The sequence below is a fragment of the Carassius carassius genome, chromosome 3, assembly GCF_963082965.1.
Source record: "Carassius carassius chromosome 3, fCarCar2.1, whole genome shotgun sequence".
Taxonomy (NCBI): Eukaryota; Metazoa; Chordata; class Actinopteri; order Cypriniformes; family Cyprinidae; genus Carassius; species Carassius carassius.
The window spans coordinates 2,084,972-2,108,016 of record NC_081757.1 but is presented as its reverse complement, the minus strand read 5'-3'; the positions used below and the strand labels follow the sequence as shown (position 1 = coordinate 2,108,016).

The 23,045-nt window shown below is 39.8% G+C and overlaps 1 protein-coding gene across 1 annotated transcript; it reads left to right on the top strand.

Annotated features, from left to right (window-relative positions):
* Positions 1-11,878: 11,878 nt before the first annotated feature.
* LOC132116147 (homeobox protein SIX6-like) lies at positions 11,879-18,456 on the top strand. The gene is made up of 3 exons (XM_059524775.1): positions 11,879-12,529; positions 15,683-15,846; positions 18,240-18,456. Exons 1-3 carry the CDS (start codon positions 12,122-12,124, stop codon positions 18,442-18,444), a joined length of 777 nt encoding a protein of 258 aa, XP_059380758.1. The 5' UTR covers positions 11,879-12,121; the 3' UTR covers positions 18,445-18,456.
* Positions 18,457-23,045: the final 4,589 nt, after the last annotated feature.

Here is a 23,045-nt window from a genome sequence, read left to right as displayed (position 1 = left end):
CGGGTCATAGAGGACCTACAATAATGTACAGTATTTGAAAAATAATGTGTTTTTTGAACATTAAAGAATGTCAACATATTCTATTACACCAAATACACAAAATAATGATCTTTAAAAAAGCATCATATAACCCCATATACATATTTTTTATTTAAAAAATAACTTTTAATTATTCAGCTTACCTCGTTGTGTTTACATTCTTAGATTTATATATAACCAATAAATGCAACAGCATATTATGTATACGTGGAACTACTTGTGTAACTACTCATCTTTAAATAGGGAAAACATGGAAGGGTTTGGTGGCTTCTAAATTCATCCCTGTTTGGATCCTAAAGAATGAATGGTGCTAAGCTAAGTTTGTTTTTGTGAAAAGTGTGTTCATCCCATAGGTGTAATGGTTTTTATACTGTACAAACTGTATATTCTATGGCCCTACACCTAACCCTAACCCTCACAGGAAACTTTGTGCATTTTTACTTTCTCAAAAAAACTCATTCTGTATGATTTAGAAGCGTTTTGAAAAATGGGGACATGGGTTATGTCCTCCTAAGTCACCCTCTCCTTGTAATACCTGTGTCATACCCATGTCATTATACAGAGTTGTGTCCTGATATGTCACAAAAGCACACCCATACAACACAAGTCACAAGAGAAACAAACGTGTGTGTGTTTGTACTCTTCATATTCTGGTGATCGGACAACAGTTGATCTTTCCTCCTCCACAGAGACACACGAGTGGAGCGGCTGTTTGTTTAGTGTGTTTTTGTGGAAGGGAGGAGGGGATACGGCAACAGTGTGGCATTGATTTGCAAACGAGTTTGTAATTAGCTGTTTGCAATAGGGTATTAGTGTGTGTGTCAGTCCTTAAGCACATTTTTGTGATTGTGTGTCGCTCTTGTCTTTGGTAAATGAGGTGCTCCATGATAAGCAGATAACACTAATTAGTTCTCCACCCATTTACTTGTTAAGTGTGTTTGTGTGGGTTTCTAGGCCGAGGTAATACTGCATCCCACCCGCGGCTTCTGCCCGCTGGCCACGTTAAGGAGCCCAATTTAAGCCTAATTAATTATGCCAAGTGGGGTTCCATGGCAAAGACTAGAGATAATGTGAAGAGACACTTCATACATTATCCGATCTTATCCGATCATAACCCATATAAACAAAGACCAGATCATTAATAAGCATATTGTGCATACAATTAGCATTTGATTGATTTAGTCATTTTTTTAATCTGTCTGTAGGAACTGTAATCTGTTTGCTCTACTTTGGTTTGCAGGATAAAAAAATACAATTAATTACGCTTAAGAATAATCCACCTATTACTTTTGATTGATTTCAGTGTAATATTTACTTTTTTAAAGGTTTTGCATGTTAAATAAAAATTTGTTTTAATTTATGATTTTACATTTTTTTTCGATTGCTAAACGACAGTGGGCACAACTGGAGTCAACTCTAACTACAGTCTGCACAGCAGCAGTTCATGTGGACCAAACTCTAGTTCATTTTTCATTGCTTGAACAGTTTTCAAAACTCTACACACTTATCCCATGACTTTAACCACAACCTGCACAACACTGTGGATTTACAGCACTTTGTTCAAATGCTAACACACTGCTGTCAAAACTGTGAAGCACACATTCAAAACAGAAGAGATTTCAAACACTGCTGATTGCAATTTCAGAATTAGCCCCTCAATTATTTCTTCGAATTACAGTATGTACTTTTAGTTTCTACCGTTTTTCTCATTACTGTAATTCCATTAATTACTACAGACTATTGAAGCAAACTGCTTGTTTCATTTACCTTAAAGGATAGTTATGTTCTAAAAACTTAAATAAATCATGTGAAAGAATGTAACTCCTTTCTTTGAAGAAAATATGACTTTGAACGAAGTCACTGAAACTGTTAAAACTGTAAAGATGAAAAGCTTGTATTTTCTGTATTGGTGTTTGATGCTAGTGTTTCTCCTCTCGGTGTGTTCTGAGTGACGGTGTGTGTTATCTCAGTGAGGGTTGTGTGTAGTGTTTCTCCTCTCGGTGTGTTCTGAGTGCCGGTGTGTGTTATCTCAGCGAGGGTCGTGTGTAGTGTTTCTCCTCTCGGTGTGTTCTGAGTGCCGGTGTGTGTTATCTCAGTGAGGGTTGTGTGTAGTGTTTCTCCTCTCGGTGTGTTCCGAGTGACGGTGTGTGTTATCTCAGCGAGGGTTGTGTGTAGTGTTTCTCCTCTCGGTGTGTTCTGAGTGACGGTGTGTGTTATCTCAGCGAGGGTTGTGTGTAGTGTTTTCCTCTCTGTGTGTTCTGAGTGCCGGTGTGTGTTATCTCAGCGAGGGTTGTGTGTAGTGTTTCTCCTCTCGGTGTGTTCTGAGTGACGGTGTGTGTTATCTCAGTGGGTTTGTTCTGAGTGATGGTGTGTGTTATCTCAGCGAGGGTTGTGTGTGGTGTTTCTCCTCTCGGTGTGTTCTGAGTGACGGTGTGTGTTATCTCAGCGAGGGTTGTGTGTAGTGTTTCTCCTCTCGGTGTGTTCTGAGTGACGGTGTGTGTTATCTCAGTGGGTTTGTTCTGAGTGATGGTGTGTGTTATCTCAGCGAGGGTTGTGTGTGGTGTTTCTCCTCTCGGTGTGTTCTGAGTGACGGTGTGTGTTATCTCAGCGAGGGTTGTGTGTAGTGTTTCTCCTCTCGGTGTGTTCTGAGTGCCGGTGTGTGTTATCTCAGCGAGGGTTGTGTGTGGCATCTCCTCTCGGTGTGTTCTGAGTGATGGTGTGTGTTATCTCAGCGAGGGTTGTGTGTGGTGTTTCTCCTCTCGGTGTGTTCTGAGTGATGGTGTGTGATATCTCAGCGAGGGTTGTGTGTAGTGTTTCTCCTCTCGGTGTGTTCTGAGTGACGGTGTGTGTTATCTCAGCGAGGGTTGTGTGTGGCATCTCCTCTCGGTGTGTTCTGAGTGATGGTGTGTGTTATCTCAGCGAGGGTCGTGTGTGGTGTTTCTCCTCTCGGTGTGTTCTGAGTGATGGTGTGTGTTATCTCAGTGAGGGTTGTGTGTGGTGTTTCTCCTCTCGGTGTATTCTGAGTGACGGTGTGTGTTATCTCAGTGAGGGTTGTGTGTGGTGTTTCTCCTCTCGGTGTGTTCTGAGTGATGGTGTGTGTTATCTCAGCGAGGGTTGTGTGTGGCATCTCCTCTCGGTGTGTTCTGAGTGATGGTGTGTGTTATCTCAGCGAGGGTCGTGTGTGGTGTTTCTCCTCTCGGTGTGTTCTGAGTGATGGTGTGTGTTATCTCAGTGAGGGTTGTGTGTGGTGTTTCTCCTCTCGGTGTATTCTGAGTGACGGTGTGTGTTATCTCAGCGAGGGTCGTGTGTGGTGTTTCTCCTCTCGGTGTGTTCTGAGTGATGGTGTGTGATATCTCAGCGAGGGTTGTGTGTAGTGTTTCTCCTCTCGGTGTGTTCTGAGTGACGGTGTGTGTTATCTCAGCGAGGGTTGTGTGTGGTGTTTCTCCTCTCGGTGTGTTCTGAGTGACGGTGTGTGTTATCTCAGTGAGGGTTGTGTGTGGTGTTTCTCCTCTCGGTGTGTTCTGAGTGACGGTGTGTGTTATCTCAGCGAGGGTTGTGTGTGGTGTTTCTCCTCTCGGTGTGTTCTGAGTGATGGTGTGTGTTATCTTAGTGAGGGTCGTGTGTGGTGTTTCTCCTCTCGGTGTGTTCTGAGTGACGGTGTGTGTTATCTCAGTGAGGGTTGTGTGTGGTGTTTTTTCTCTCGGTGTGTTCTGAGTGACGGTGTGTGTTATCTCAGCGAGGGTTGTGTGTAGTGTTTCTCCTCTCGGTGTGTTCTGAGTGACGGTGTTTGTTATCTCAGCGAGGGTTTTGTGTGGTGTTTCTCCTCTCGGTGTGTTCTGAGTGACGGTGTGTGTTATCTCAGTGAGGGTCGTGTGTAGTGTTTTCCTCTCAGTGTGTTCTGAGTGACGGTGTGTGTTATCTCAGCGAGGGTTGTGTGTAGTGTTTCTCCTCTCTGTGTGTTCTGAGTGACGGTGTGTGTTATCTCAGTGAGGGTTGTGTGTGGTGTTTCTCCTCTCGGTGTGTTCTGAGTGATGGTGTGTGTTATCTCAGTGGGTTTGTTCTGAGTGATGGTGTGTGTTATCTCAGCGAGGGTTGTGTGTGGTGTTTCTCCTCTCGGTGTGTTCTGAGTGACGGTGTGTGTTATCTCAGCGAGGGTTGTGTGTAGTGTTTCTCCTCTCGGTGTGTTCTGAGTGACGGTGTGTGTTATCTCAGTGGGTTTGTTCTGAGTGATGGTGTGTGTTATCTCAGCGAGGGTTGTGTGTGGTGTTTCTCCTCTCGGTGTGTTCTGAGTGACGGTGTGTGTTATCTCAGCGAGGGTTGTGTGTAGTGTTTCTCCTCTCGGTGTGTTCTGAGTGATGGTGTGTGTTATCTCAGCGAGGGTCGTGTGTGGTGTTTCTCCTCTCGGTGTGTTCTGAGTGATGGTGTGTGATATCTCAGCGAGGGTTGTGTGTAGTGTTTCTCCTCTCGGTGTGTGTTATCTCAGCGAGGGTTGTGTGTGGCATCTCCTCTCGGTGTGTTCTGAGTGATGGTGTGTGTTATCTCAGCGAGGGTCGTGTGTGGTGTTTCTCCTCTCGGTGTGTTCTGAGTGATGGTGTGTGATATCTCAGCGAGGGTTGTGTGTAGTGTTTCTCCTCTCGGTGTGTTCTGAGTGACGGTGTGTGTTATCTCAGCGAGGGTTGTGTGTGGTGTTTCTCCTCTCGGTGTGTTCTGAGTGACGGTGTGTGTTATCTCAGTGAGGGTTGTGTGTGGTGTTTCTCCTCTCGGTGTGTTCTGAGTGATGGTGTGTGATATCTCAGCGAGGGTTGTGTGTAGTGTTTCTCCTCTCGGTGTGTTCTGAGTGCCGGTGTGTGTTATCTCAGCGAGGGTTGTGTGTGGTGTTTCTCCTCTCGGTGTGTTCTGAGTGCCGGTGTGTGTTATCTCAGCGAGGGTTGTGTGTGGTGTTTCTCCTCTCGGTGTGTTCTGAGTGACGGTGTGTGTTATCTCAGTGAGGGTTGTGTGTGGTGTTTCTCCTCTCTGTGTGTTCTGAGTGACGGTGTGTGTTATCTCAGTGAGGGTCGTGTGTAGTGTTTTTCCTCACAGTGTGTTCTGAGTGACGGTGTGTTATCTCAGCGAGGGTTGTGTGTGGTGTTTCTCCTCTCGGTGTGTTCTGAGTGACGGTGTGTGTTATCTCAGTGAGGGTCGTGTGTAGTGTTTTTCCTCACAGTGTGTTCTGAGTGACGGTGTGTTATCTCAGCGAGGGTTGTGTGTAGTGTTTCTCCTCTCGGTGTATTCTGAGTGACGGTGTGTGTTATGTCAGTGAGGGTTGTGTGTGGTGTTTCTCCTCTCGGTGTGTTCTGAGTGACGGTGTGTGTTATCTCAGTGAGGGTTGTGTGTGGTGTTTCTCCTCTTGGTGTGTTCTGAGTGACGGTGTGTGTTATCTCAGCGAGGGTTGTGTGTGGTGTTTCTCCTCTCGGTGTGTTCTGAGTGACGGTGTGTGTTATCTCAGCGAGGGTTGTGTGTGGTGTTTCTCCTCTCGGTGTGTTCTGAGTGACGGTGTGTGTTATCTCAGCGAGGGTTGTGTGTGGTGTTTCTCCTCTCGGTGTGTTCTGAGTGACGGTGTGTGTTATCTCAGCGAGGGTTGTGTGTGGTGTTTCTCCTCTCGGTGTGTTCTGAGTGAAGGTGTGTGTTATCTCAGTGAGGGTTGTGTGTGGTGTTTTTTCTCTCGGTGTGTTCTGAGTGACGGTGTGTGTTATCTCAGCGAGGGTTGTGTGTAGTGTTTCTCCTCTTGGTGTGTTCTGAGTGACGGTGTGTGTTATCTCAGCGAGGGTTGTGTGTGGTGTTTCTCCTCTCGGTGTGTTCTGAGTGACGGTGTGTGTTATCTCAGTGAGGGTTGTGTGTGGTGTTTCTCCTCTCGGTGTGTTCTGAGTGACGGTGTGTGTTATCTCAGTGAGGGCCGTGTGTGGTGTTTCTCCTCTCAGTGTGTTCTGAGTGACGGTGTGTGTTATCTCAGCGAGGGTCGTGTGTAGTGTTTCTCCTCTCGGTGTGTTCTGAGTGATGGTGTGTGATATCTCAGCGAGGGTTGTGTGTAGTGTTTTCCTCTCAGTGTGTTCTGAGTGACGGTGTGTGTTATCTCAGTGAGGGTTGTGTGTGGTGTTTCTCCTCTCGGTGTATTCTGAGTGACGGTGTGTGTTATCTCAGTGAGGGCCATGTGTGGTGTTTCTCCTCTCAGTGTGTTCTGAGTGACGGTGTGTGTTATCTCAGTGAGGGCCGTGTGTGGTGTTTCTCCTCTCGGTGTGTTCTGAGTGATGGTGTGTGATATCTCAGCGAGGGTTGTGTGTAGTGTTTCTCCTCTCGGTGTGTTCTGAGTGACGGTGTGTGTTATCTCAGTGAGGGTTGTGTGTAGTGTTTCTCCTCTCGGTGTGTTCTGAGTGACGGTGTGTGTTATCTCAGCGAGGGTTGTGTGTGGTGTTTCTCCTCTCGGTGTGTTCTGAGTGACGGTGTGTGTTATCTCAGCGAGGGTTGTGTGTGGTGTTTCTCCTCTCGGTGTGTTCTGAGTGACGGTGTGTGTTATCTCAGCGAGGGTTGTGTGTAGTGTTTCTCCTCTCGGTGTGTTCTGAGTGATGGTGTGTGTTATCTCAGCGAGGGTCGTGTGTGGTGTTTCTCCTCTCGGTGTGTTCTGAGTGATGGTGTGTGATATCTCAGCGAGGGTTGTGTGTAGTGTTTCTCCTCTCGGTGTGTTCTGAGTGACGGTGTGTGTTATCTCAGCGAGGGTTGTGTGTGGTGTTTCTCCTCTCGGTGTGTTCTGAGTGACGGTGTGTGTTATCTCAGTGAGGGTTGTGTGTGGTGTTTCTCCTCTCGGTGTGTTCTGAGTGATGGTGTGTGATATCTCAGCGAGGGTTGTGTGTAGTGTTTCTCCTCTCGGTGTGTTCTGAGTGCCGGTGTGTGTTATCTCAGCGAGGGTTGTGTGTGGTGTTTCTCCTCTCGGTGTGTTCTGAGTGCCGGTGTGTGTTATCTCAGCGAGGGTTGTGTGTGGTGTTTCTCCTCTCGGTGTGTTCTGAGTGACGGTGTGTGTTATCTCAGTGAGGGTTGTGTGTGGTGTTTCTCCTCTCTGTGTGTTCTGAGTGACGGTGTGTGTTATCTCAGTGAGGGTCGTGTGTAGTGTTTTTCCTCACAGTGTGTTCTGAGTGACGGTGTGTTATCTCAGCGAGGGTTGTGTGTGGTGTTTCTCCTCTCGGTGTGTTCTGAGTGACGGTGTGTGTTATCTCAGTGAGGGTCGTGTGTAGTGTTTTTCCTCACAGTGTGTTCTGAGTGACGGTGTGTTATCTCAGCGAGGGTTGTGTGTAGTGTTTCTCCTCTCGGTGTATTCTGAGTGACGGTGTGTGTTATGTCAGTGAGGGTTGTGTGTGGTGTTTCTCCTCTCGGTGTGTTCTGAGTGACGGTGTGTGTTATCTCAGTGAGGGTTGTGTGTGGTGTTTCTCCTCTTGGTGTGTTCTGAGTGACGGTGTGTGTTATCTCAGCGAGGGTTGTGTGTGGTGTTTCTCCTCTCGGTGTGTTCTGAGTGACGGTGTGTGTTATCTCAGCGAGGGTTGTGTGTGGTGTTTCTCCTCTCGGTGTGTTCTGAGTGACGGTGTGTGTTATCTCAGCGAGGGTTGTGTGTGGTGTTTCTCCTCTCGGTGTGTTCTGAGTGACGGTGTGTGTTATCTCAGCGAGGGTTGTGTGTGGTGTTTCTCCTCTCGGTGTGTTCTGAGTGAAGGTGTGTGTTATCTCAGTGAGGGTTGTGTGTGGTGTTTTTTCTCTCGGTGTGTTCTGAGTGACGGTGTGTGTTATCTCAGCGAGGGTTGTGTGTAGTGTTTCTCCTCTTGGTGTGTTCTGAGTGACGGTGTGTGTTATCTCAGCGAGGGTTGTGTGTGGTGTTTCTCCTCTCGGTGTGTTCTGAGTGACGGTGTGTGTTATCTCAGTGAGGGTTGTGTGTGGTGTTTCTCCTCTCGGTGTGTTCTGAGTGACGGTGTGTGTTATCTCAGTGAGGGCCGTGTGTGGTGTTTCTCCTCTCAGTGTGTTCTGAGTGACGGTGTGTGTTATCTCAGCGAGGGTCGTGTGTAGTGTTTCTCCTCTCGGTGTGTTCTGAGTGATGGTGTGTGATATCTCAGCGAGGGTTGTGTGTAGTGTTTTCCTCTCAGTGTGTTCTGAGTGACGGTGTGTGTTATCTCAGTGAGGGTTGTGTGTGGTGTTTCTCCTCTCGGTGTATTCTGAGTGACGGTGTGTGTTATCTCAGTGAGGGCCATGTGTGGTGTTTCTCCTCTCAGTGTGTTCTGAGTGACGGTGTGTGTTATCTCAGTGAGGGCCGTGTGTGGTGTTTCTCCTCTCGGTGTGTTCTGAGTGATGGTGTGTGATATCTCAGCGAGGGTTGTGTGTAGTGTTTCTCCTCTCGGTGTGTTCTGAGTGACGGTGTGTGTTATCTCAGTGAGGGTTGTGTGTAGTGTTTCTCCTCTCGGTGTGTTCTGAGTGACGGTGTGTGTTATCTCAGCGAGGGTTGTGTGTGGTGTTTCTCCTCTCGGTGTGTTCTGAGTGACGGTGTGTGTTATCTCAGCGAGGGTTGTGTGTGGTGTTTCTCCTCTCGGTGTGTTCTGAGTGACGGTGTGTGTTATCTCAGTGAGGGTCGTGTGTGGTGTTTCTCCTCTCGGTGTGTTCTGAGTGAGGGTGTGTGTTATCTCAGCGAGGGTCTTGTGTAGTGTTTTTTCTCTCGGTGTGTTCTGAGTGACGGTGTGTGTTATCTCAGCGAGGGTTGTGTGTGGTGTTTCTCCTCTCGGTGTGTTCCGAGTGACGGTGTGTGTTATCTCAGCGAGGGTCGTGTGTAGTGTTGCTCCTCTCTGTGTGTCTGTGTGTGTGTCAGTGTGTGTGTCAGTGTGTGTGTCTGCGCGCGTGTGTGTGGTGTGTCTCTCTGTGTGTGTGTGTGTGTGTGTGTGTGTGTGTCTGCGTGTGTCTGCGCGTGTGTGTGTGTGTGTGTGTGGTTGTGTCTGCGTGTGTGTCTGTGTGTGTCTGCATGTATGTGTGTGTCTGAGAGTCAGATTAATAGAGAAAATGATCTTCACTGAGCTAATTTCTCCCCTTCTTTCTTTTGCTGTTAATTTAATCACTTTAATATTTTTTATTTTAATTATATAGTTTGTAAGATTAAAATGTCTAAAATCAGCTCATATAATAATTATAATTATTATTATATTTTAATTATACATATATTAATATATACATATTTTTTGTAATAAAAAATATACAACTGGTATTTTATATACACACAAATCCAGTAATCATGATGATGGCTTTGAGTATTCTGATTTAGGTATAATTAATGAGATCATTATTATTGTCCTCTCAGAGTGTATTAGATTTATTGCAGGTAACAGATGTTAATGGAGTAACAAAGGCTTTTGTGTTTCATGACAACAAACTTTCTGAACACATGCACAAATCCCTCCATAATGACAGATCAGTGTAGATCTAGACAGATCAGATAAAAGCCTCCAAATCTCGACCTTCACCTGACTGCAACCTTTACTGAGCAGTCCGTATCAAGATTTAGCATCATTTGCCCTGAGAGCACGATTAAGACTGGTTATGAGCCATATGCAGTCTGCAGACGCTCCACACACACACACACACACACACACACACACACACACACACACACACACACACACTTCTGTCAGATCTGTTCTCAGCACTCAGTGTTTCACTGATAGAATCCAATCGAAACACAAGAAGGTCTGAACTTAATAAATAAAAAATCCATTCTGATGTCAAATGAGACCGATGAAGTGAACACTTTCTTCAGAAATGTAATTATGAACTGTAAGAACCTCAGAAAAAAAAACAAATTGGTCTAAAGCGAATTTGAAATATTTGAAACATTCTATCAGACAAAGAGTGTTAAAAAATGCATAATTTCTGTCGCTATGTTAATGTATGTTGACTGGGGAAAAAATGCATATGATAAAAGTATAAAATAAAGGAGATTGTGTCTATATCTATATTTCAGGTCTCCTTAATAATGATTCTGAATGATTGCTTATTAATTTGTTTATTTATTAATTATTTGACATGTCCATGTAAATTTGAAATGATTCCTATATATATTATTTCCTTGTGTCTTCTGTCTAAAACAGAAAATCCTCTATGTATGATATTATTGTGATATAGATATGAAATTAGTTTGCAGTTTTAGTAGTATTAGTATTATAAGTTCATCATTTTATAAGATGTCATTGTGTGTTTAAAAAATCATAGGTAGAATAAATACAAAATGTTTTAATGAACTTTTAATACATATTATTCACACAGTTTTATATATATATAAAAAAAAAATAAAAAAAAAACCTGTAATGAAACACATTTCAGCAGTAAGGGTATAGTTGCAGGTTTGTTCAACCAGTTTGTTGACAGATGCTTATGCTAAACCGGATTAATAGTAAAATGGTCTTGTGCCGGCCTGATTAATGGCCAGAAGATCTGGAGGGGGATATTATTGTAATAAGGTGCTCAGAGCTGCTCCAGGGTCACCGAGGAGACGGTGCAACCGCGTCCAGATTAATTAAGGAGGTATTAGTCAGTCGGGATTGTGGTGGATTCTGAAGCGATTTAGGAAACATGCATCTCGAAATGTCTCCTCATGTGATAGTGATTTCCACGGCCTAAGCACCTCGCTCCGATCAAATCCCAATTAAAGACAGTATGACAACACCAAAGGCCTCTGGTCTATTTATCACATACAGCGCCTGAGCAACCCAAACAGATTAGTGCATCGTTCTGTCCTTTATGGAAAAATGCAGCCAAAAAATGCATTAAAATAAACTAAAATCAGAACTGGCTCAACTGTTCAGAGTTTGAGCAAAATTCAAGCAAATAAATGTTTTTCTCAATTCTAGTTTTGGCACAGAATAATATTTTTTATAACTATTTAGATTTTTTTTAATTAAGATTCTATTAATTTTCACCAACATGGATGCAGGTATTAAGGGTTACAAAGATAAACAGAATATTTATAATATTTATAAAGAACAATTATGAATATATTTTTAATGACTAATATTTCTGTTAAATATGTATTTTTTTAAATTAAAATGTATTTATTATTAATAATAATAATTTTCTTTTTAAACAAAATGTTGTATTTTACCTCTAACATGCCATCTTTACTCAACCAGAAATGATCTGCAACTTCTTTGACAGATTTCATATAAAAATTTTATGCTAAATTATTATAAGTGCAACTTATTTCTCAGAAAATGCATCATGTGCACCATTTGAAAATCACAAAAAACCACTTGCAACGCCATCATATTCTTATACAAGCAAATATTTTAACATACGATATTGTTTAATTTTTCAAACGTGGATAGTGCATGCACTAAAAATGAAATTAATTTATTTCTGCATCATATGATATCTAAAATAAGAACAAAAACGTGCATTTACATACGTTTGAAAGGTTTCATAATATATCTAAACAGACGGTTCCACTTTTCTTATATTAGGAACTTTTTAAGAACCTTTTTCCACGGTAAAGACCCATATGTGGAATGGAAAGGTCATGAACATCAACAAAATACCTCAATTTTTAAGAGAGTGCAGTTAAAATTGTGTTAATAATATCACAACAATCTCACTGAGCACTGCATCCTATTATCACGTGCAATCTCCACCAGAACGCTTTTCACTGGCTGCATCGGGTTTCCATTCATGCAGCAGAATGAAATAAGTCTGTGACAGTTAATGTGCTCCACAGTTAGTCAAACAACCCGATCATCCCGTCAGTAGCTCCGCGAACAGCCCCCCGCCGAGCGGCTAATGACCGAGGCGCATAATCCTCCCCAAAACAAGCGCAAAGATGCTCATTCAAGCTCTCTATAAATAGGCTTGACTTCTGCCGCTCCTCCTTTACTAGAACTGGAAGACACCGCCGTTCCGCGATTCCCCCAGATCCTACCGGGAAGTCGGTCGCTTTAGAGGTGCGTTATATAACAGGTGCATCCTGGAGTGATCGTGAAGCGGAACTTGCGCGCAATGGTGATATAAACCGACGCGCCAAACGCAACTCTAAAACCCAGCCATGTTTCCTCTGCCGCTGTTCACACCTGAGCAGGTGGCTCGAGTCTGCGAGAACCTGGAGGAGACTGGAGATATGGAGCGCTTGGGGCGCTTCCTCTGGTCGCTGCCCGCCGCGGTGCCCGGTTCCGCCGGAGAGCTGCTCAACCGGCACGAGTCGGTGATGCGGGCGCGCGCTCTCGTCGCCTTCCACGGCGGGAACTTCGAGGCTCTCTATCAGATCCTGCAGAGCCACCGCTTCACCCGGGAGTCCCACGCCAAGCTGCAGGACCTGTGGCTGGACGCGCATTACCGCGAGGCGGAGCGCCTGCGGGGGAGGCCCCTGGGGCCCGTGGAGAAGTACCGCATCCGGAAGAAGTTCCCCCTTCCTCGGACCATCTGGGACGGAGAGCAGAAGACGCACTGCTTTAAGGTGAGACCAGTGTTGGAAAGTTACTTTTAAAAGTTATGCCTTACAATATTGCGTTACTCCCTAAAAAAGTAACTAAATACGTTACTTAGTTACTTTTTATGGAAAGTAATGTGTTACATTACTTTTGCGTTACTTTCACGTTACTTTTTAAATATGAGCAGGGCTTGATTGTTTTTAATATAAGAAGTTCTATTTATAGCAAATGTAAAAGCCCTTTCACACCAAAAAGTGTAATAAATAAACCTCAGGCTGAAGGAAAAGTAAATTCACGTCTGTACAGTAGAACACAGGAGAAGAAGGTTCAACACTCTTCAGCAAAATAAAAACAATGAAGCACAATTGTTAGTTTATCTAAAGTCATTTTTTAATTATTAGTATGGTTGAACTGGATCATTAAAGGTCAGCAGCAAAGACACTGTTAATAAAATGGGAATAGATACATTTGTGTTATTAAATATATTTAGTTATTGCAGGTTTGCGTCATATTCTGAGTTTGCATTTCACGGTTTTGATTAATTTTGATGAATACTAAATCTGTTTTGTTTTTTGTTTTTTTGTGAATGGGATGAATTAATGCACATTCACATTTAGTCTAGAACTACAGTAACATGTTCACACAGCGCACACAACGCCTCCATACTTCCGATTTCTCCCAATATGGGAACAGGAGGCTTGTCAGTCAAAAAAATGGGAATACAAAGTAACTGGCGTTACTTTTTTGAAAAAGTAACTCCGATATTTTCTTGTAAATTAAAAAGTAATGCGTTACTTTACTAGTTACTTTAAAAAAGTAATCTGATTACGTAACTCGCGTTACTTGTAATGCATTACCCCCAACACTGGGTGAGACACACGGGGAACATGCACAACTCCGCCGTGCATGCTAAAAAACGCTGGGTTAAAAACAACCCAACTTGGGTTATTTGGCAACCCAGCGCTGGAGAATACACGTGTTGGGTTACTTTGACCCAGCTGGCTGGGTTAGTTGTAATGTTTATGTGTTAAGTATTTTAGTGTAAATTTTTAAAGACTGAAGGAAGGATATTTTGGATACACGCACTCATTTGAAGTACTTGCCACATTTTTAAATGAATATTGGTCATAAAAGCTTCGAAGCAGCACAGATGGAAAGATGAGGGATGTGCAGTGACCATAAATCCAAACTCCCTCATGTTTCATCTTCTTTGAAGAACAAGAACACGTGGAAGCTTTTCCTTCACCTTTTTTTTTGCTCTTAACTAATGCATTTCAATTACATTTTTAGTTTTCTAAAGAAATTCAAATGCACAAAATATAGTGGTCTACAAAACTAATTACAAGTATCGACTTTCTGAAAGGTTTTTAAGATCACAAGAAATATAAATTCTACGCTGCTTTAATTATTTAACCTAGAAACTATTTCTACGCAGATATTTCTAAGCCACTTTAAACTCTAAGTGACAAAAGCACACTGAAAGTGCAATGCTTCAAATCAAAGTGTGCATGAATCAGGCTTGGCATCTGATTTTTGTGCACCAAAATGTTTCTTCATCTAAAACAAAAGTGATACTTTTTCTGGCTCAGTTCTGTCGAATATATAACTGAATGTGACAAAGACATTTCGAAGGCCTGACTGAGTAGAAATAGCTCTACATTTTCACTTTTAAAGTGTATTTAAACAGTGGCAGTGCAAACAAATGAGGGCTTAATTGCTCTTCATTCTCCACACTACAATGCAAACACAGACAGCATGAGAGACTTCTTAAGCCTCTTGAGCCGAGGACCACCTGTGGCATTTAAGCTCTCGTTCCCCATGATGACTTTCTACCTTTTCACCCTGCTCCAGATTAACTCACAGCTAAACTGCTTTGCAAAGCCCTCATAACGATTCCCTGAGTCCGTGATTGTTTTTGCAGACCGGCCGAATGTGAACTGAAACGGAAAGTGGATTATAAAGTGGTTCACTTCACAAAGGTGCAGGTTACGCTGGAAGTGAAGCGTAATCACTGCAGCAGACGGTATATGATCGCTAGCGCCTTAACACACAAACCGGGATTGACTTCAGAAGGCCTGATCCCAGAACAGTGCTTTAAGCACGATAACAACTTCTGCCCTTCTTATCCTATCATGATGAAATATCAACTGTTGCATGATTATGAGTGTATACTGTGAAGATAATTACAACAAAGCAACACTATAAACATTGCATATGAAGGAAAGTTGTTTTTTTAGATGAATAACACTGGTTAATGTAGATGCTACTTGCATTCTTTTTTTTTTGTCAGTGTAATGAGACTGATCCTCTTTTGCAGCCAGTGTTTCCTCAGGTTATAGTGATCTATAAATACATCCTAACCTGCAGACTGATTATTTGAAATGTGCTTTAATTAGATATAATGCTGTTATCCATCTCAAGCTTTTTAAAAGACACTAAGCTTCACCAAATGTGACCCTGGAGCATGAATCCAGTCTTAAGTAGCTGAAGTATACTTGTAGCAATAGCCAACAGTACATTGTATGGGTCAAAATGATCGATTTTTCTTTTATGCCAAAAATCATTAGGATATTAAGTAAAGATCATGTTCCATGAAGATATTTTGTAAATTTTCTAACATAATATCAAAACTTAATTTTTGATTAGTAATATGCATGGCTAAGAGCTTAATTTGGACAACTTTAAAGATGATTTTCTCAGTATTTACCCCTTATGACTGGTTTTGTGGTCCAGGGTCACAAACATGTTATTACAGGTCATTTCAAAAAAATTGCACAAAATCTGATGATTTATGCAAAAAAATTGAAACAATCTTGGAAAAATAAAAGATGAATAATAAAAAAAAAGAATGCATTTGAGATTCAGTCTACTCAAAAGTGATATTAAAGATTTCAATTTTAAATCAATTCTGTTCTTTTAAACTTTGTATTCAATTCCCTGCAAAAAGTATCAGTTTCCACAAAAAAAATGTAGCAGCACAACTATTTTCAACATTGGTCATAATACTTTCTTGAGCAGTAAATCAGTATAATCAGAATGACCTCTGAAGGATCATGTGACACTGAAGACTGGAGGAATGATGAGCAGAAAAGAGCAGAAATATTAAAAAACTCTTTGTAACTTTGAAGTCACTGTCAGTCTTTGGACTTAGTGACAGCGGTCTTGTTTTGTGTTTTCAGGAGCGCACCCGTAGTCTCCTGAGGGAGTGGTACCTGCAGGACCCCTATCCAAACCCCTCCAGAAAGCGTCATCTGGCTCAGGCCACGGGGCTCACACCCACTCAGGTGGGCAACTGGTTCAAAAACAGAAGACAGCGGGACAGAGCGGCGTCTGCTAAAAACAGGTACACAGATGAACATTACAGCTACACTGTAAAAATGAATGGCTGAGAAACAAAAAACATGATAACTTGAGATTTGTCTTGAAACTTGAATTTCACTGTATTTCACTGCTCATTTGGTGTTGTTAATGTTAGCCAAAACCATTAAAATCATTTTCATTATTCAAATTATGGTTTAAATAAAACAAAATATGATTAGCAAGTAGAAATAAAAACACATAAATGTGAAATGTTGCCTCAACCACTAATTGTAATTAGTTAATGTACAAAAATTACATTATAATGACAAATGAAATTAAGGCTATATTAGAAATATATATATATATATATATATATATATATATATATATATACAATCCTATAAAAAATTTAAAAAGCACATTATGAAATACTAAAACTTTATGCAGATTTATGCATACATAAATGAAAGCTTATTCAATATTTTAATGAATACTATAATGATGTATTAAATATACTAAAGATAAGACATTACATGGTATTAAATAATGTTAATTAATGCATTAACTAATATTAACTAACAGTGAGCAATACATTTGTTGCAGTATTTTTAATCTTTGTTAATGTTAATTAATACAAGTGTTAAACCGTTCTTTGTTAATTCATGTTTGTTCCGGTCCATTAATTAAGTCAAACGTACAGTAAAAGTATGCATGTGACTATATAGTTACATTTTGGAGCGTTTCTGACACAAATATTGAATAGCTTCAGAAGGGTTAATAAAGTGCACACGATTATATGGACTTCCCTTATGCTCCACTTACACTATTAAAAGTAAAGTTTTTTACTATTCAATTCCAAAAAGGGGTATTTTTAGTGGAATTTTATGTTTTTATGTTCTTCACATAATGAAAAAAGGTTATTTTTAAGAAATGTTCGTTGGTTGTTCTATGGCATCACTAAAAAGACCTCAGTTTTGGAACCTTTATATTTAAAGAGAGAGTTCACCCAAAAATGAAAATTCTCTCATTAAGGACTCACCCTCATGTCGTTCCAAAGCAATACGACCTTCGTTCATCTTCAGAACACAAATTGAGATACTTCTGATGAAATCCGAGAGCTCTCTGACCCTCCACAGACAGCATGAATCCTTACACGATCAAGGCTCGGAAAAATAGCAAGGAGATCTGTAAAATAATCCATGTGACATCAGCAATGAGATTACTTTTTGTACGCAAAGAAAACAAAAATAACTACTTTATTCAACAATTCGTCTCCTCCGTGTCACTCTATAGTGCCGTTTTGGAGGGTATCACATGCGTAGACAACGTATGCAACATACAGTATGTATACAGGTATGTTAGTTTACTTTCAGATCAAAGTGTAAACAGTGTATCCATGTACATACGTTGTCTACGCATGTGATACCCTCCAAAATGGCACTATAGGCAGGGGTGCACATAAGTGGTCCGCAGGTTCGCATGCATGACCAAAATAAAAAGTGCGTTATATAAATATGTTCTGACAGCGCATTTGCGTACCAACATGGTTGACAGCTGTTAATACACAATTACCATTTTAGATCACAAACTGTACTATATATACTATAAGTTTTATTTTCAACCTAAAAGCATAAATCTAGGCTGTTTTCAAAGCACAATGCAAAACTGTGACATTCATCCACTGACGCTCTTTAATCAGCAGCGGTGCTAAATCTGGAAGCGCGTTTACTTACTTCCCGGCAACCCGCCAAAATAAAAGCCTGATTTTTAAGTTTGAATATGATGAAAATGCTTTTATGAAGACTCTTTTATCCAAAGCTACTTAAAATTGGGGATTACATAAAGCGATTCTTCTTAAAGAGGCAAACAAAGAAAGAAGTAGTAAATATTAGCATTTTATTTTTAAGTTTACTATAAAATAAATGTATTTGTATTTAATACTAGGACTGCCTTTTATTTTTAATAATATTATCACACACTATTATTTAGTTTATTTATTTACTATTATTTTATTAAAAAAAAAAAACTAAATAAATAAAGTGCAATAATATTATACCTATTATTAATTCATTTTTTATAGTTATGTTTAATGGGTCACGCTATATGCAGTGTGAGGACCAAACCAAAATCTCCAGGTTCTCTTATAAGAACCAGGCTGAAAAAAATATGTGCACCCCTGACTATAGGGTGACGCGGAGGAGACGAACTGTTGAATAAAGTAGTTATATATATACAGAATTTTTATTTTTGGGTGAACTATCCCTTTAAACATAAAGGTTCCAAAAGAAGGTTTTTCACAGTGATGTCATAGAACAACCATTTTTGGTTTCCCAAAGAGCCCTTCAGTGAACACTTCCTGTTTTCCCCCTTTAAGAGAATGCATCTGATTTGCATCTCACGAGTAAATATCCATCTACTGCTCTTTTTTTCCCCCAGGTTGCAGCAAGATTCCTCCCTTCATCCCTCGGGAAGCTCTCCTGAATGTTCCTCGGAGCACAACACACACCTGCAGGGCTCCTCACCGCATCGTCCCGGGAGCCCGGGGGAGAACAGCGACTGCAGCTCGGGCACGGGGCCGCGGGGGACCGGGGCCTCCACCCCAGACATATCCATCAGCAGCGACAGCGACTTTGAGTCGTGAAGAACGCCTGCACTGGAAACACACGAGCGTTTGAAGCGTCTGGAGGGCAGAGGACTGCTGCTTAGACATGCACTTAAAGACTAAAAAGGACAAAGTTCTGTGTTACTCCCTTTTTTATGTTTGGTCCGTCCTTGACCAAAAAGGAGCTACAATTTTAAGACTGGTCCTCTGAAAAGGCACGTGCCAAATCAATCTCTTCATTCTAATACTCAGGTGGCACAAAATATGAGACATATCGCACAGAAGGATATATATTGTATTCAAAGTCTAGATCAACTTTCATCGCACTACAAACATGAAACGGTTTGATCTGCTTTGATCTTTTATAAGAGTATAGTGTAGGTTGTGTCAGTTGCTTGTGTTAAATGAGGATTTAGGACCACTGAAGTGTATTACACAGGAATATTACATAGTTTAACTCACATGTTATGGAATATTAATGCTGCTGACCTTGCTGTGAATTTCTGAGCAGGTGTTGTAAAAACAACAGCCGAACAGGTTTCTGTATCAACATCTCACAAATCACACATCAACATACTCTACGTTTCATTTAAGTGAACAGTGTCACTCAGCTTTTTATGTGCCTACACTCATCAAACCGTATGATCGTCCGTCGTTTATCACACCCATACTCACCAAAGTCACGTGAAGAACGCCACTGTCTTGTCTTCATTTGTCTGTTGTTTGCAGTTTTGAAATAAATGAAATTATTTTTGAAGAGACTCGAAGTGTGAATTGTAGATTCACTGGTAAAACAAAGGCTGCTCACAACTTATAACAAGTGTTCAAATAATACAGCTTTACAAAACCTAAATCACCATTTGAAGGAATAAATTAAAATACCGTCATGTCATTACAAACCTTTATGACTTTCTGTAAAACACAAAAGAAGAAATCCGGCTCTTCTGATCCATACTTGTATAAAAAAGAGCCATATTTTACATGTATTGCATTGCTAAACATAACATATTTTCACCTGTAAATAACAAGCCAAATCATAGCCATTTTTTCATACAAAGCAGTTAAATAGTTTTCTGTATAAATATGTATATTGCTTTTACGTACACATTTTCTCAATTATAGGTAATATTTTACAGTAATTTAAATATCTGTCTTCTAAAATATAATGTATAATAATTCAGAAATAAATAAATTTACTGTATGATAGGTTCAACAATAAACAGTTTTTTTTTCTATAAACCTAAAAAAACAAACATTGCATCACACATTTTAAGAGTGTTTTTCTTTTGGGTTTACATTATTTATTTTACAGTTTTACTGTAAAAGTTGCTTTGTTAAATAGACTATAAGTTTTCTCAATTATACGGTAATTTTAAATGTATGTGTCAAAGTATGAATAAACATATAAAGCTAATATAGTATAAATAAATTACACTAATATACATTGTCATTTAACAAGGTAGAAATACAAACATCTCTCATTCATTATAGATTATTATTTCGAATAATTCCATTCCTCGTTTCAATATATCTTTTATTCTACATTGAAGTGCCTTATTCGATATGATCTAATCAGTGTTGTGATTCAAAGTAAAAAAAATAAAAAAAATCTCTAATTAATGGGAACAAAACCCCACTCAAAAATACACTGATGCACTCTATGTATCTGCAAATAGGGGGCACCAGAGAGCTGTGATAAGTTTCTCATGCATGTATATTTAAACTTATGGAAGGCCATTTCTGCCACTACATAAAAAATAAAATAAGGTTTTTATATCACTTTATATGACTTTTTTTCTCAGAATTGAAAGTTCATTTCTAGCAGTTCTGACTTAATAACATGCATTTGCGATATAAAGTCAAAATTGTAAGTTTTAAAGTCAAAATTGCGAGCTATAAAGTCACAAATCTGAGTTTTTTTTCACACAATTGTAATTCTGCCTTTCTTTTTTTCTCAGAATTGTATTATAAAGTCAGATTGCAAGATATGAACCATCTTCTTGAGAAAAAAAGTTAATTTTTATTTAGTGGCAGAAACGGTCTTCCATATAAACTTGACTGTTTTTTTTACAGAAAATAAAAGTTTGACTGAGCTTTTCTGTGTGCAGTTACAAGATGATAATGGTCGGAGGAGAGAGGTTTTGCTCATCTCATTAAGGTGGAGGGTGTTGGTGTGGCCGAGCTGCTCTTCAACACCATCCAGGCAGCACACATTGACACCAGCTCACAATGATTCAACAGCCTCATCCTCAATTAGACCCTTAATGCTTGACCCTGTGCAAAAGTTGTCCTGACGTATGGTCAGTAATTGGACAGATTTGTTCTGCAAATGCAAAAGTTAGGGGATATTTTTATCCAAGACCTTCCGGAGAGACTTTTTAAAGAGACATTTCAGGGTAAATACAACCGAAGCACTGTTTCCGAGGTCATTCTCAGCATGTCACAGTTGTTTCTGCATCTGGATTTTTCCCTCATGTCTCACCGTCAGACTAAATATTATTACTGTTGTCTTACTAAACTGTAACACCAAACGTTATCATTTTTAAAAATAGAAATAAATATTTTTTTCTCTATTTATGAGCTGTTTTAATTTCGATTTTGTCTAACTCCTGGAGATTTCGACCAAGCAAATTTGTCATCAAGTATAAATCTCACAATTTTGAACGATGTTAAAATAAAATATAAATATTAGATGAAAAGGTTAAACCTAAAATACCTTCAAAATTAAACTAATACTGAAATAAAAATGTAATCTCTCTCTCCTAATATATATATATATGATGAAAGCACCTTAAATGACTATAAACTAAGCAAAACCAAACTAAGTCAAAAAAAAATTTTTTTTTTATAAATAACAAATAAAATCTATTTATTTATTTATGAATAGTTTTTAATTTTAAACCAGTTAATGTTTTGTCATATTTAACTAATTGGAGACTTGAGACTTTTATCCCAGCCAATTCTGCCCTCAAAATATGAAGACTGAACCACATCCTGTAAAGAAATGTAATGAAATAAATGACAAATTGAAAGTAAAGACACTGAGAGAAAGGTCTCACCTTTTTTACATTTTAGATCAAAGTAATTTGTTGATCATGCATATTTCTAATTGTTATTTTTCCAACCAATCCACCAAATATAATTCAAAACTACTCTATCCTAGCTACTGTAAGCTGCTGCTGCCATCTGGTGGACTACAAACTAATGCTGAGGTTAATGTGAGTGCATACAACAGCAAACAATAATCCATAAACACCAACCAGAGAGACAGAAGTCAGGCGTTTGCATTCATAACACTGTATGTTTAATACTGCATGTCAGTGAACAAGGCAGTACACATTCAGAGAAATTAATCTGAGCGAGATGATGCCATATGAAGCATATTGTTCATTCATGCATCACAATGAACCGCATCACAAACGAACGCATGCATCGGCCACGAGCTCAACTGATCCAGCAAGAAGAAGCATCAAAGCTGAACTGAAGTCATAATCAGAGCCCCATGAATCAGAGAAGAAGCATTACATAATAGTTGCACAGTTCACTGTAGAAAGAAAGCATCACATCGTCACATTCAGAGAGAGGGAGTTTGGCGGGAGATTCGCAGGAAACGCTGCCGTGTGTGTGTGTGTGTGTGTGTGTGTCTACACGTCCAATAATCGACTGAACTCATGCGAAAGACAATCATTTAGAAATGACATATTTGCATATCATTCCCATACATCACCATTTCATTCGTTATATAGTGTTAGAATTAACTAAAATGAACCAAAATATCAGACATTTTGACACTGATGTTCAAGCCTGAATTATTGGTAAAACTAATAATTATATATATATATATATATATATATATGTGTGTGTGTGTGTGTGTGTGTGTGTGTGAGTGTGTGTGTGTGTGTGAGTGTGTGTGTGTGAGTTTATTAGCAAAAACAGATAACTAGTTTTGATAAATTTTCATAAATCAAGATTTTTTTTGTTTTTTCACGTTTTGATTGTGTTAGATTACTTATTTTGTAGTCATTATTATTTATTAATAATAATAATAATAAACAAGAGCAGTTTGATTGATATTAATTGCAATGCAAGATAAAAAATATAATATAACAATATATATTTATTTGGAGTTGAACAGCAGTGCAAAAATGTCCCACAAAAATAAATAAGAAATGTCAAAATTAATTCAATTAAAATGCAAAAACTATGTGATTGCATTTTTACATACAAGTATAATTTTAATAATTTTTTTTTATTTAATGTTGTAAGGCACACACAACTAGTGATACTACTAGAATTATCTATTGTCAAAACAGTTTTTTTTATGGTAACAGTAGCATTAAATGCTGTTTAATAGTTAGTCATTTAAATGGGTTATTAATTCTGGTTCAAACAATAAAATCTTTTGCAAAAATCAGGCATTTCTCAGGCACAAACGGCAACGTTTCATGCATATGCCCCTGGTTTAAAACTAAAACCTGCCTATGAAACACCCAAGCTTGACACTTGATGGTCATGTTGAGAATCACATTCCTCTCCTCAGCCGAGAGGGAAATTCATCCCGACTTAAAATTTGCTTCCCAGTATGAGCTGAATTGTGGGCAGCTCCTGACAGTTTTATCTGCCTACCGTGAGCTGAAACC